This window comes from Euphorbia lathyris, chromosome 8 (assembly GCF_963576675.1).
Source record: "Euphorbia lathyris chromosome 8, ddEupLath1.1, whole genome shotgun sequence".
NCBI lineage: Eukaryota > Viridiplantae > Streptophyta > Magnoliopsida > Malpighiales > Euphorbiaceae > Euphorbia > Euphorbia lathyris.
Genome location: NC_088917.1, coordinates 82,420,442 through 82,434,573, shown reverse-complemented (window position 1 = coordinate 82,434,573; position 14,132 = coordinate 82,420,442). Strand labels below are relative to the sequence as shown.

Genomic DNA, 14,132 nt, shown 5'->3' with positions numbered 1-14,132 from the left:
CAATTATTTTTCCACTACTTAAATTAGTAAATTAAGTTAAAAAACACTTATTTTAGTAAGTCAAATTTTTTAACTTAACATTTTAAGTTAAACATTATCAACTAATATTTTTATAATAATTATATCATTCAATATCTCCGACACTTATAATATTCGGCACTTAAAATTCAGTACTTATTTTTTGGCAAAAAGCATCCTGAGGCCCCTGATCTTTCATTGTTTTGTGCATTAAGCCCTCGATCTTTTATTTAGGCACATTGTGCCCCTGATCTTTCACCATTTGGTGCATTAAGCCCTCGATCTTTTATTTAGACACATTGAGCCCTTGATCTTTCATATATGGGTGTATTAGGTCCTTCCATAAATCAATTAATATATAGGTTTATTAAGGGCATGTTTGGTGTGACAATAAATGATATTCTAAAAATAACAAATTCTAAAATAAAAAATATATTATACAAATTAATAAAAATAATTTAAATAAAAAATAAAAAATTTATTGAACACAATAAAACCTTTTTTTCTATAATTATGTTCTAAAAATAAAAATAATGTTAAAACTGAAGCACATTTTGTGGAAATAAGAAGGGTAATTCTTATCAATAACAAATAACTACAAACAATTGTTCATGAAAAGAGTTTTTCGTGAAAAGCTCCAAAATGTTGCACATTTTGTGGAAATAAGAAGGGTAATTCTTATCAATAAACCTATATATTAATTGATTTATGAAAGGACCTAATACACTCATATATGAAAGATCAAGGGCTCAATGTGTCTAAATGAAAGATCGAGGGCTTAATGCACCAAATGATGAAAGATCGAGGGCTTAATGCACCAAATGATGAAAGATCAGGGGCTTAATGTGTCTAAATAAAAGATCGAGGACTTAATGCACCAAACAATGAAAGATCAGGGACCTCGGGATGCTTTTTGCCTTATTTTTTCAGCATTTAATTTTCTGTTTTATCGAACAGCACCTTAGTCTCCTCCATGCATCCTTATCATGAAATCTATGATTGCCAAGCGCGTCACCCAAAGTTCTCCAATCAGGCCTCTATTTTTCATAAAATTTCTGGACTAGTTCATACTCTTCTTCAGTCCACTTACGATTTTCATCCCTCTCAAACAAGACACACTACAACAAAAACTGCCTATAGAGGCAGTTTTTTTCGCTTGTAGGGGCGGTTTTAACCGCCCCTACAAGATCTAGGGGCGGTTTTATAAACCGTCCCAAATCTGTCGCCAAAGGGGACCGGAGCTACGAATTAGCGATGAAAATCATCATCGACGGGGTAGAGTTAAAATTAGCGACGAATTTGTAGAGGCGGTTTAAACCGCCCCTATAATGAAGTATGTCATTTCAATATCACTACCTCGATATTGCAACACTAATGCCATTTCAATATCAAAATAAAAACATAACACGAGATTCCCTCTTGTTTCTAAGTTGTCGATGCCCATCTGTCCTCATTGGAAACCTCGACACTAATGGCATTGCCTATGAGTGTCAATGCTGCAACATAACAACCTCTAGCAGCCAATATTGTGCTTCCTTTTGAATACTTGAAGCAAAATGCACTTGATGCATCATGGACATCATTCTAACTCGTGCCATTGGTCTACGGTTGCAAGTCCTGCAAGCACACAAAAGAAAATCACAAGCAATACACTTAAGAGTAGATTGGATGGTGGGGGTCGTTCCTTGGCAGGATTAGGATCATCATCATGAACTCTGATATACATTTCTTGTCCTAAATACCAATTACTCAACCTTTGAGATCTCAAATTCCACATTCCTGGATTATCCAGAAATGCATAAACTAGTAGCTTTGCCATAACCATAACCCATTAGCAACTGATGTACATGCACATTTAATCTCCATAAGCACAAAATAGTAATTAAAAACAAAAAATAAAAGAAACCTTGTAGCACGGGATTGCCAATCTCTCCTCATTCCATTCTTTCCTGATGCTCCAACCCATGAGTCAATTTCCACTACCTCTCCCCTGCAAGTTTCAATTTCATTATCAGATTTTTTCATCATGATATGTACTTAAATATGTGATTGTAGAATATTTACCAGATTGGATAATGATCAATCTGGACTTGCAATTTGGAGACAGCCCAGATGAGATTATTCCTCACCATTCCATGAGTAGCTCCAAATCCATTTCCTAGAAGACCCAATAACCATACATGATTCAATGCGGTTTCCTGCATAAGATTGATTGTACATTGGTTAGAGATAATAAGAACAAAAAAGAAATCATCTTGTGCTAAAGATGAAAAGGAAAATGCATAGAATAAAATGATGTTTAACCCGAAGAAGATTGAGAATGGTTTCAAGAGTAACAGTTTTATCAGGACCAACTTCATAGGATCTAATAACAACAGTAATCGACACCTTATTCGATTATAAGACATTGTCGATGAGGCTGAAGCAGATAAAGGATGAATTACATTAACTAAAAACAGAGAAAACAGCATAGTCAAATGCAAAATGTGCTGATTCAAAAGAGATTAACATAATTCCAGCGTTGCAAGAAGTCATAAACAACAAAGCAACAACTTAAAATGGCTTCCTCTTAAATTATCTTTGCCAAATAATTTAAACAATATGTCTACGGTCACTAATATTAGACAAATCAATTCCTACAACTTTATCCTTTCAAAAAATCATTTAGAGCTCTACCTCAATCAGTAGAAGCAGATTGCATAGGCTCATAATGCAAGATTTGATTCACAACAATCATAATGACACAAGTTTGAAATGAGATTCTAACTGCCAGTGGTATAATAACATAGATACATAGCATATCTCAAACAAGAACCAAACGTATGAAATTCGAAGCCAAATTGATCATATATAAAAATAGCCAAATTGATCCAAGCCATTTCTACTGCTTTACTGCTAGCTAAACATTAAGCAAAAAATTTAAAATTTCCATTCGAAACAATGTTTGCATGACTTTGTTAAACTTACATGTATTAAGATAGCAGAAACTTGTTCTCAGTGCTCTGCTGGAACCTCTAAAGGTGGCCCCTGAATATGTTTTCAACAATAAGATAAATGTTGACACCCAAGAAGGTAAACATTTAGAGATATAAGTTAGGCTGGCTATACATAATAATGAAATGAAATATGTGTTTAGTAAGAAAAACCTTTGAGGGAATTGTATCTTCTTCGAAAATTTTTAGACTTTCACTTCTCAGTTTGTGAACACCATTTGAACCATCTTCAAATAGAATAACAGAATCTTAGAAAATGAGAAAGAAAAGTATGGCGAAAAGGTATTTCTTGCCTATGAAAAACAAAAGAATAAACATAGAAAACAAAGACAATGAGTTGGACTTACCTTGCAACATCTACATCAATTTTCATTCATATACAACTTTGCTCCATCATGAATGCAGTAACCCAAAAGAAAAATTATGTTCTGATGACGATTTTTGATCAACGACTTCTCCACATAATCGTGTCATAATCGCATAATCGCATTACGTGATCTATATATTCTACATAATTATATATGATATAAAATAAAACCTATCAAAATGATAATCGTATCAAGATGGTTGTTTATGTAAATAGTTTTGTCGTGTCAGAAATCGAAAGTCCTATTTAGAAATGGCCTTAGAATCAAATCGAACAAAGGAAAGAACCAAATCACATGAACTTTGAATGAAAATTACAGAATATCCATAGAACCATCAAGCCGAATAAAAAACAGGTGTATATCTATCAATTAAAATTTTCTGCTATATCCTAATTAACCATAGTTTCAATCAGAAACTGCCTGAAACTTCTTGAAAAAATTCATCTATTGATTTTTCATAGCAGAATAACTCAACTATATCATTATCAATGTTTTTCTAATTCTGAAATAAAATTTAATCCTACTTTCAAGTTTCAAAGTTAAACAATTATACCTGTCTTGAATTTTCATCAGTATTCAACATAAGGAAGTTTTCCGGCTTCAAATCTCTGTGCATAACTCCCATGCCTACACAGATCAGCCGCTGCCCTTTCTGAATAATGCCCTTTCGCAATAATCCAATCAAACAAAATCAAAATTGCACTTATCTTATACCCCAAATACATATCAATTTCACTAAATTAATTAGATTACTGACCTGTAGCCGGTGAGATGGTGCATGATCTGAACCTCACGGCGGATATCCTCCAGGTCTTCCTTGTGAACGAGTCTCCGAGTAGCAATCGATTTGCAGGCGAATTGCTGTTTAGTCTCCTTATGAGTAACAAGATAAGTTACACCAAATTGACCGCGACCTAACTCACGGCCGAAACTGTAGCTGGCCTTGACGTCCTCCATCGGACGACCAAGGACACGGCCGACGCCATTCAAAGAATGTGGTGGAGCATGAAGAACTCGAAATGAAAAATTACCAAATGTAAATACATCAATTTTTGAAGATATTGAAATGAAGAACTCGAAATCGAGCTTACCAGTCAGAAGAAAATAGAAGAGGATTCAAGGGAAGATCAAATCGGCGGACATGCAATTAGAACCCTCAAAATCAAGTAGTTGAAGGCGGCGATAGAATTTTTGAAGTGAACGAAAGAGACAATGAATGAAGGGAAATGACCAAAAGGTTTTCCTGATTATTGGTCCAGAGGTTTACTTTGAGGCTATTTTCAGATCCGCCTCAATATTAGAGATGGGCCTTTCTATGTAAGCCTATTCCGGCGCTTATTAGTTTAGCCCCTAAAAAAGGGCTGGTAAAGCCCATTTTTGTTGTAGTGACATGGGCTCGTTGATAGACACTCGCAAGGCCTCCATGGTAGAGCTGCCCCTATTTCCTTCCAACAATTTCTAATATGGGGGTACTTCTTACACTTCAAAAACATATTTAACCTTCTTCACTTAATTCATGCTTATCCATGTAGTTTAAAACAACCACTTTAACTGTCTCATCTTCCACTGGCTCAACCTCCTCCTTCTAGTGGCAGATACAACCTAAAAAATATATGTTATATATTAAGCAAGACGTAAACATTTAACAAAAGAATGAGGTAGTATAATTGGTATAAAGAGAAGTGAAGAGTTTCTACCTAACCAAAAGGTCTGAAGTTCAATCCAAGTATTATATTTTACTACTCTCTAATAATTGTTTTCCATTATTATTATTATCTTATTTGATTATTTTTGCCATCATCTATACTATATACTAAATCCATAAATAAATTGCTGACGTGACATTTTCTCGGATTATCAAATTGTTAAAGTGGTTTTTTCTCGGTTTTTTGTATTTATTTTTACTTTTACACTTTTTCTCAGTTTTTTATATTTATTTTTGACAAATTAACTGATAAATAGGCAAATTACAAATAATGTCTTCATCAATGGTGGTTTAGAAAGGTATATTTCTTTTCAATTGAAATCATTCCTCATTAACCTAATTAACTTACCTTTTCTTTTCCAGTTTCGTACATGGGGTTTTCTTCCCATGAAAATTTTCTGTTGATCGATTTTCTTTTGTTTGTCTTGGGATTCTGACATGGGATTTGTGTTTGATGGTTGATCAGTTATTGCTTTAAACTTGATTTCATCTGTGTGGATGAGTTTCAATAGATTTTTAGTTGCAAGAGGTAAATTGATTAACTTTTTCTTTTATACTGCTTTTTTTTATCACATAATTTTTCTTGCTTACAAATTTGTCATAGTGAATCGTGTTCTTCTATGTTTTTTTTGTTTTCCTGTTCTCTATTGAGTTAATTATCCGTTCATTATTTGTTTCCAGTATGCTGGTGGGATGCGAAACGCTCTCTATCATTAGACCAACTTTGGCGTCAGACCTTTCTGGCATGGGTACCTTCTCAGTTTCCTTCTTATTTACTTTCCTTTATGTATGCAATTTATGCTGTAAACCTGATTATTATTGGTATTGGCTTTAAGGAAAGACACAATTTGAGATCATCTCAGCATTTTCTGATATATTTAATTTAATCTTAAGGTCATGCATATTTGAAGAAACTTTGACTCTCATTTGGTTATGCAATTAAGTGAATTTTTTTTCCTGATGTAAAAGTTTCATTAGCTCTTTTTGATGAATGAGAACATGAGGTGCAGTTGCAATTTTTGGTTGTTATTGACTCAAATGTAGTAAGAGTAATTTACTAAAAGAGCCTAATGTATGAGATAAGAATTAAATTACATATTAAAGTTGTATGAGCCTTTTCATCTAATGAAAACAAAATGAGGATTCAACCAAACAGTTTCAGTAAGTGTTTTCAAATTAAGAAAAATTTATATACTTTTTTTCTGCTTCTGATACACTATGGTGAATTGTTCCTCATTTTCATGTTGCACTGTTTGTATGGTAGGAGTCGTATATGTATACGGCCTACCTAGGAGATTAATAATTAACTTATTAAAAATTGAAAAAAAAACTAATATGGTAGGAGTCAGATATGTTTTTGGCCTACATATGAGTTGTTAATATCAGCTCTTGATTAATATCTAATATGGTAGGAGTCAGATATGTATACAGCCTATGAGCTGTTGATTCGGTTCGATTGTATACATATGTAAAGAGCTGCTGAACTGAGTCAGGTATGTATACGACCTTTTCATCGAATGAAAATAGAATGAGGATCCAACCAATAAGTTTCACTAAGTGTCTTAGTAATTGATTGTTCTTAATGAAAAATTCACCTTTTCTTCTTCCTCTAGCTCTTGATTTTCTCTCTTCTTAGCATTATTCTTTTTGGGAGACCCGAAAGCCCTCTTAACTGCAGCTAACCAGTTAGTTCCTCTAATCTTCCCCATACCAAAAAATCACACAAACAAAACTATAATTTCTTGTTAAATAGCAGTGATGTTATATTGCTATATTATGATCAGATAGAGAAGTTAATAGCTTTAAATGCAAACTGAAGATAGAATAAATGAAATGAAATGAAAGGGAAAAGGTGAAATACTTTAGGATGTTGGAGAACAAGCATATAGTATAGTCCATGAATAAGGTAATAAGCCCTGCATTTTTTATTATTAATATACTGCTATATGTATTATTATAATATGTTGTGTTGTGTATGTATTAAAAAGGGAAAAAAGAAAGAATTCTGACCCTGTTCTGCCTTACTTTATCAATTTGTGGCTCACTTAAACTTTAATGATTCCTTTGTTCACTAACAAGCTAGATAAGCAAAGGACTACCTCCATAATAAGATTTCGGACCCTCAGAGCATCAACATTATTTTATATATTCATTGTTACTGCCACTGCTAATATAGAATTTGCTAAAGAAAAATAGATTTTTTTTTTTATGATAAAGTATATACTTTATTTGAACTGAATTACTATTATTAACTGATTTTTAATTAGTTTTAGATTATTTAATTGTAGAGACATAGAAAATCCTTTCAATTCTCTTCAATATTTTTATTAATTCAATATCAATAAGCTAGTGAAAGTATCCACTGTTACATTCTGATCTCGATAACTCTTCTTAAAATCATTGTGGTGGTTTTTATATAAATTTTCATTGTTACATTTTGATCTGGATACATTTTTCATTGCGGTGGTTATAGATTGAATATTGCTGGGCAAGACTAAAAACTTCCATGAATTAATGGCTGCTGCAGCTGAAGAAAGGGATGCTGTTGATGGTGAAGAATAGAGTTGAAGTGGGACTGATTGAACCTGTTTTCGATAAGCTGATAGTTCACAAACACATTTTATTAAGTTTGCTTCATATTAATTTTGCGGTGAAGCAGGACCCTTCTTTAGCAAAGGAGTAATTGGTATAGTGAAATTGGATACGATAGCTCTTAATCATTTCACTCTAGCTATATTATTGTCTATTGCAAGGGTTAGGACGTTCAGCGAAAATTCCATAGACATTTTGAGAGCAACATTGCTTACAGCTTTTTGCGATTACAGGTTTTCTAGGCAAGGTGCAGTACATTGCCTATGTTTGCTAAATACTACTTTAATAACAATAATGTCCGTTGTAGAATAATTTGTCAATGCTTCTCATTGGAATTGAATGATTCTCATTTGTTGTTAATGTGTTCAATTCAAATTATTGCTAATTGAATGGTTGATTTCGAGTTATTTCAATTGTTTGTATGAATGGAGAATCATTTTAGATGTTGATTTTAGGTCATCGGAATGTTGAGTGGTTGTTTGCACCTACATTCTTCATTGAAAAAAAAAGTCACCAATATGCAAATTAGCAATTTAGCGTTCTTTTTTTAATTAACTCTAATTTAAATGAAATATAGGAAATGAAAAATTGTGAAATTTATTCATTTTGATCTTGATTTTTTTTTTTTTGTATTTGAATTCATCCATTCTCTTTGATTCTAATTGTTTTGTTTTTGTTTTCTAAAGGTTTAAGTCATTTGGCTTGAATTTGTGAAAAAAAAATTATATTTTCCATCCCAAAATAATAACAATAATAATTGAAAACTATTAAAAAGAAACTTTCCTTCTTAAAAAAAACTTACCGTGCAAAGCACGGGTATAGAGCTAGTTTTATTAACTAATTTCTTATTTTTTTCCATCATTATCTATTTTTAATTTTTTCCTTAAATCATAATGTCAATCTTATTTTCTAATTTTATTGTTTTTTTCTAGAAATTTTTCAAATTTGAGCTTGAAACTTAAATTTCTAAAGTTGAAGTTATTGAAATTTTGAATTTAGTTTTGCAATTGTTTTGAATATTTGTGATACTTTTTTTAATATTTGTGCTAGTTGTTGATATTTAATAAATTTAGTGATGCCGGTAGTTCATCCCAATATGTTATCGATAATATCTTATATGTAAAAATATTTTGAATATTTTTTCAATAGTATTTAGATTTTATATATGTATGATTTTATATTAAAAAATTTATACATGTAAGCCTAAAATTAGCCCCCTACTTTAGATTCCTGCCTCCTTCTTCTTCTCTACTTTGTTGCTACAATTTGCAGCAACAATATGTTCACGCATTTGCTTCCTCTTCTTCCTTGAAAGCTCAACATTCTCTAGAATATTTTCAGTTGAATCCATGTTTACAACAGTTAATTCATCACCAAAAATGAGCGGTTAACCATAATTTTTTACCCAAATGAATAAAGTTGATTGGTTAGTGATGAAATTCATTATTGTCCATATAATAAATATTAATAAAATTAAGATAAAACAATAATTAAAAAAAATGGAAAAAATCCAACACATTCAAATGTGTTGGATACATATTTAATTTAGGAAAAAGTACAAAAATAAACCTTGTGGTTACACCTGTTTTCGAACAACACCCATGTGGTTTAAAAGTTTGCAAAATGACATTGATGTTCATTTCGTTAGCAAACACATACCAAATTGACTAATGATGTTAAAAGTCAAAGGGAAAAGAGTTAATTTAGTCACTATATTTATTTATTTTATAAATTAATCCATCTTATTATCTAATTATTATAAACAAACCCCAAAATAAAAATAATAATCAATTACACCATCTTCTCCATCTTATTTTAATTTTTTATTTTTCTTCTCATTTCTCTCTCCTCTTTTTCTCTCTCTTGTCTCTCTCCTCTTTCTTAATTTCTTTCTAAAATCAATTGAATTTTGCTAATCCATGAGGATCAGAACCTTTTGCAATTTCATTAGGATAGGAACTGATTGATCAATTTAATACTCAATTAATGCTTAACATTGTGAAGTGATTCAAAAACAAAGAAGTACACACGAACTGAAAATCTTCCGCTTCCCATGCCTCACTCACCCAATCTAAATCCTCTAGAAAATAATGCATACAAAATTAGGAGAGCAAGCATACAGAGAAGAAAGCGAATTAAAAGAAGGGAAAAGAAAATGGAGACCTGAATAGAGAAGGGAAGCTTGAAGAAACTCATGATCTTGATCGTCAGGGACATTGTTAGAACGACCACCGTCAAAAGAGCTTCCATCTGAAGATTTACAAGAGACTAAAATGGGCTTCCGATGACCACGATTCTCGAATTGTAGATTGCTTTTAAGACCAAACTGAAATTGAACTGGCAAGTGTCCACCATTAGAATTCAGAATCAAACCATTCCTATAATTCCATTCATCCCTTGAAACCTTGAAACCGAAAACTGTACGGAAATGGAATTGAACACCCATCATCATCATATGAAGGAAGAAGAAGCTAACAGAGAGAAAGAGAAAGACTGATCTTAGTATGGCCTTGGATTAATTGAGTATTAAATTGATCAATCAGTTCATATCCTAGTGAAATTGCAAAAGGTTCAGATCCTGATGGATTAGTAAAATTCAATTGATTTTAGAAAGAAATTAAGAAAGAGAGGAGAGACAATTGATTTTAGAAAGAAATTAAGAAAGAGAGGAGAGACAAGAGAGAGAAAAAGAGGAGAGAGAAAGGAGAAGAAAAATAAAAAATTAAAATGAGATGGAAAAGATGATATAATTGATTTTTATTTTTTATTTTGGGGTTTGTTTGTGATAATTAGATAATAAGGGAGGTTAATTTATAAAATAAATAAATATAAGGACTAAATTAACTCTTTTCCCTTTGACTTTTAACACCGTTAGTCAATTTGGTATGTGTTTGCTAACGGGATGAACCTCAATGTACCATTTTGCAAACTTTTAAACCACATGAATGTTGTTCGAAAACAGGTGTAACCACAATGTTTATTTTTGTACTTTTCCCTTTAATTTATATTAATAAATTGAATTTGAACAAAAAGAGAAAATGAACAAGTCAAAAGCATTAAATATATAATTGATATAATGTATGACATTGTCAGAATTTGTAGCTCAATTATTTTGAGCTATACAATTCACATGTATCAAGCCATTTTTTTTTATAAGAAATACAAATTCATTAAATAAGTAGATCAGATACATCATTTAAAACAGCAGAAAAGAAAGGACTAGGAAGATCTTCATAGTGAAGTTCCTTAAGACTACAATGTTGGGCCTTAAAAGCAAGAATGTGGGCTGGTGTGTTGGCCTGCCTTCTTTCATGAGTCAAACTGAATATGTCCAGGCCAATTGAACCATCCCGAAGATCATCTAGAATAGTTCCTAACCAATTAGTACAAACAGATCGACCATTGAAGAGGTTCACAGCTTCTAGAGAATCCGATGCCACGGTTACGCCCTTTAGACCTGCAGTTTGAACAGCGGAGATACTATTTGCTATAGCTTGGAGTTCTGCATGAAGAGCACTCAGACAAAGACCCAGTGATCCACCACCAGCCAAAAGAACACTACTCCTAGTATCCCGAATTAGGAATCTGAAGGCGCTTTGGTTGGTGACCGGATCGAAAGCTGCATCGCAATTGACTTTAAAGACCCCAGGTGGAGGTGGCTGCCATGGAACTTTTAACGGTTGTAATGATTGGGCTTCGATGGTGATTGTGTCCTTGTTGTTTTGTTGTCTTTCCATCCCAAGCCTGATATCTGAAACACAGTTCATTGCTTTTGCTACCCCTAGTAGCTTGTCCCCGTGAGCTATATACGGTTTCATTCGTACTAAAGAACCCATATGACACAGCAGACTACCGCCATATCTTCCCTGGTTGCCTGTAGTGATAAGTTGGAAAACCAGTCTAGAGTTGAGAAGCCAGCAACTTTATAAGGTTTGAAATGGAGGTTAGATCTTTTCCAATAACCTTTAGATATGTGACAATTCCTAAACAGATGGAGTAAAGACTCAGGGGATCTTCCACACAACCTACACTCTAGAGTCACTGAAACTTTCTTTTTGCATAATGTCTCTGCACATGGGAGTATGTTGTTCAACATACACCATGTGTTGTGGAGGATTTTTGGCGGTAGTTGGAGTTGCCATAAATATTTCCATATTGAGTCAGCGTTGTTTGAAGATGATTCTCTCCCTCCTAATTTCGGACAGAACATCGTTGCCACTTCGTAGCCTGTTTTCACCATATAATCTCCCTTCTTAGAATGCTTCCAAAAGATCGAATCTATCAATCTCCCTTGGCTCATAGGAAGGCATAGGATAGCAGAGGCAATGTTGTTGTCAAAACAGTAAGAGATTAGCTCCGTCTTCCATGTGAGTATGTCATTATTGATTAGGCTTGAAACCCATTTGGTAGGTGGATCATGAAGTGTCTGAAGTGGACGATTGTATGGTACGTTAGGGATCCATTTATGAGTGAGGATTTCAATTGATTGACCATTCCCTACCCTCCAACAACTACCCTCCTCAATGATGTGACGAGCCTGAAGAAGACTCCTCCACACAAAACTAGGGCAGAAACCAATCTTGGCTGAAAGTACCTCAGACCGGGGGAAGTATTTGTATTTGAACACTTGGGCACATAGGGACTTCTGATTTTGGATGATACGCCATAGTTGTTTTGCCAATAGTGCCAAGTTGAAGGCATATAAATTTCGAAAACCTAGTCCTCCCTCCCTTTTGGATAAACAAAGGTGGTCCCATCGAACCCAATGGATCTTCCGTGTTTCTGAAGTATTGTTCCACCAAAATCTAGCCATGATTTGTTGAATCTCACTGCGGAATGACTTTGGTAGCAACATGCAGCTCATGATGTATTGTGGAATGGCTTGAGCTACTGACTTAATAAAGACCTCTTTTCCCCCTCTTGATAACCATTTCTCCTGCCACCCGCAGACCCGCTTCCATATTCTTTCCTTGAGGAAACTGAAAATGGCTTTTTTTGATTTTCCCATGATAGTCGGGATGCCTAGGTATTTGGAGAATTGTCGGACTTCCCTGACCCCAAGACACGAAGTTAGGATCCTTCTTCTGTCAGCATCAACATTGGAACTAAAGCACATCTCTGTTTTGTCAAAGTTGATTCGTTGACCCGAAGCTTGCTCGTATTGTTTTAGAAGTCTTTTGAGGTTTTCACACTCCGTCAATGAGGCTCGGCAGAAAATAATGGAATCATCTGCAAAGAATAAGTGTGAAATGGACATGCTATTTCTGCTTACTCTGATCCCGTGGATTGATCGGTTAACCTCAGATCTCCTTATCAATGCTGAAAGCCCTTCTGCGCAAATAAGAAACAAATAGGGTGACAGAGGATCTCCTTGACGAAGTCCCTTGGTTGGCTTGACATAGCCTTTCTGAGCCCCATTTACTAGGAAAGAAAAGGATACTGAAGTTAAATAGTTCTGAATCACGTTAATCCATAGTGTTGGGAATCGCATGACCGTCATCATCTCCTTGAGAAAAGACCACTCTACCCTGTCATATGCTTTGCTCATATCTAACTTTAGAGCACAAGCCCCGTGCTTCCCCTTAATTTTGTACTTCATAGATTGGAATAACTCAAAGGTGATCAGTGCATTATCTGTGATAAGTCGGCCTAGAACAAAGGCACTCTGTGTTTAGTGGATAATTGACCCTAAAGAACCCTTGAGCCGATTAGCTAGAGTTTTTGTTACCAGTTTATATACTACGTTGCATAAGCTAATAGGCCTTAGGTCCTTAAGGTTATTGAGGTTCTTTGTTTTTGGGATAAGGGTTATCAATGTGTGATTCATGCCTAGAGGGATATGCATTCCATTGAGAATATTTAGTACCATTTTGACTGTCTCCTCACCCACAATATCCCAAAAAGCTGTGTAAAACTTACCTGGCATGCCATCAGGTCCTGGGGCCTTGGATCCATCCATTTGTTTGAGAGCTCTCACTACCTCCTCCATTTCAAAAGGTCGTGACAGGTTACGAATATCTTCCTCAGACAAAACTAGGTCCACTGACCTTAAGATGTCATTTGGTACAGAAGGTTGGGATGTAGTAAAAAGCTCTTTGTAATACTCGATCACTAACTGTGCTATTTCTTCATTACTTTCCTTCCAATCCCCATTCTGATCTTAAAGCTTGCGAATGGTGTTAGCTTTTCTCCGAGAGTTGGCCTTAGAATGAAAGAATTTGGTGTTCCTATCACCGCTCTAGAGCTAGTTAATCCGAGCCCTCTGTTTCCACATTATTTCCTCTGCTTCCTGGAGCTTTTCAAGTTCACTTGTTAAGTGGGTTATCCTGTCCGTATTCTGTGTTGTCACTGGACTGTTTTCTTCCTCTTCAATTAGGCGTTAAAGACATTTTATTCTAGATCCCAAATGGCCGAACTGTTGTTTGTTCCAAACGCTAAGGTTGCGAGCACATGATT

At 34.2% G+C, this 14,132-nt stretch overlaps 1 protein-coding gene and 1 long non-coding RNA gene across 11 annotated transcripts; one reads left to right on the top strand and one right to left on the bottom strand.

Annotated features, from left to right (window-relative positions):
• Positions 1 to 1,029: 1,029 nt before the first annotated feature.
• Positions 1,030 to 4,620, bottom strand: LOC136202796 (palmitoyl-acyl carrier protein thioesterase, chloroplastic-like). Of its 9 annotated transcripts, none has more exons than XM_065993675.1 (7): positions 4,471 to 4,620; positions 4,137 to 4,392; positions 3,165 to 4,043; positions 2,986 to 3,045; positions 2,083 to 2,216; positions 1,925 to 2,008; positions 1,030 to 1,635 (listed from the first exon to the last, which is right to left on the bottom strand). In XM_065993675.1, exons 5-7 carry the CDS (start codon positions 2,148 to 2,150, stop codon positions 1,509 to 1,511), a joined length of 279 nt encoding a protein of 92 aa, XP_065849747.1. In that variant the 5' UTR covers positions 2,151 to 2,216; positions 2,986 to 3,045; positions 3,165 to 4,043; positions 4,137 to 4,392; positions 4,471 to 4,620; the 3' UTR covers positions 1,030 to 1,508. The 9 variants fall into 9 exon arrangements, with proteins under 9 accessions (XP_065849747.1, XP_065849745.1, XP_065849746.1 ...); XM_065993673.1 differs by having other exon boundaries at positions 3,165 to 3,238; positions 3,359 to 4,043; positions 4,137 to 4,598; XM_065993674.1 differs by having other exon boundaries at positions 3,165 to 3,518; positions 3,933 to 4,043; positions 4,137 to 4,598.
• Positions 4,621 to 5,440: 820 nt separating this feature from the next.
• LOC136204065 (uncharacterized) lies at positions 5,441 to 7,976 on the top strand. 2 transcript variants are annotated; one of them, XR_010675015.1, is made up of 3 exons: positions 5,441 to 5,613; positions 5,766 to 5,833; positions 7,612 to 7,976. It is a non-coding gene; the product is annotated as an uncharacterized lncRNA (long non-coding RNA). The 2 variants fall into 2 exon arrangements; XR_010675014.1 differs by having other exon boundaries at positions 7,558 to 7,976.
• The last annotated feature ends 6,156 nt before the right edge of the window (positions 7,977 to 14,132 follow it).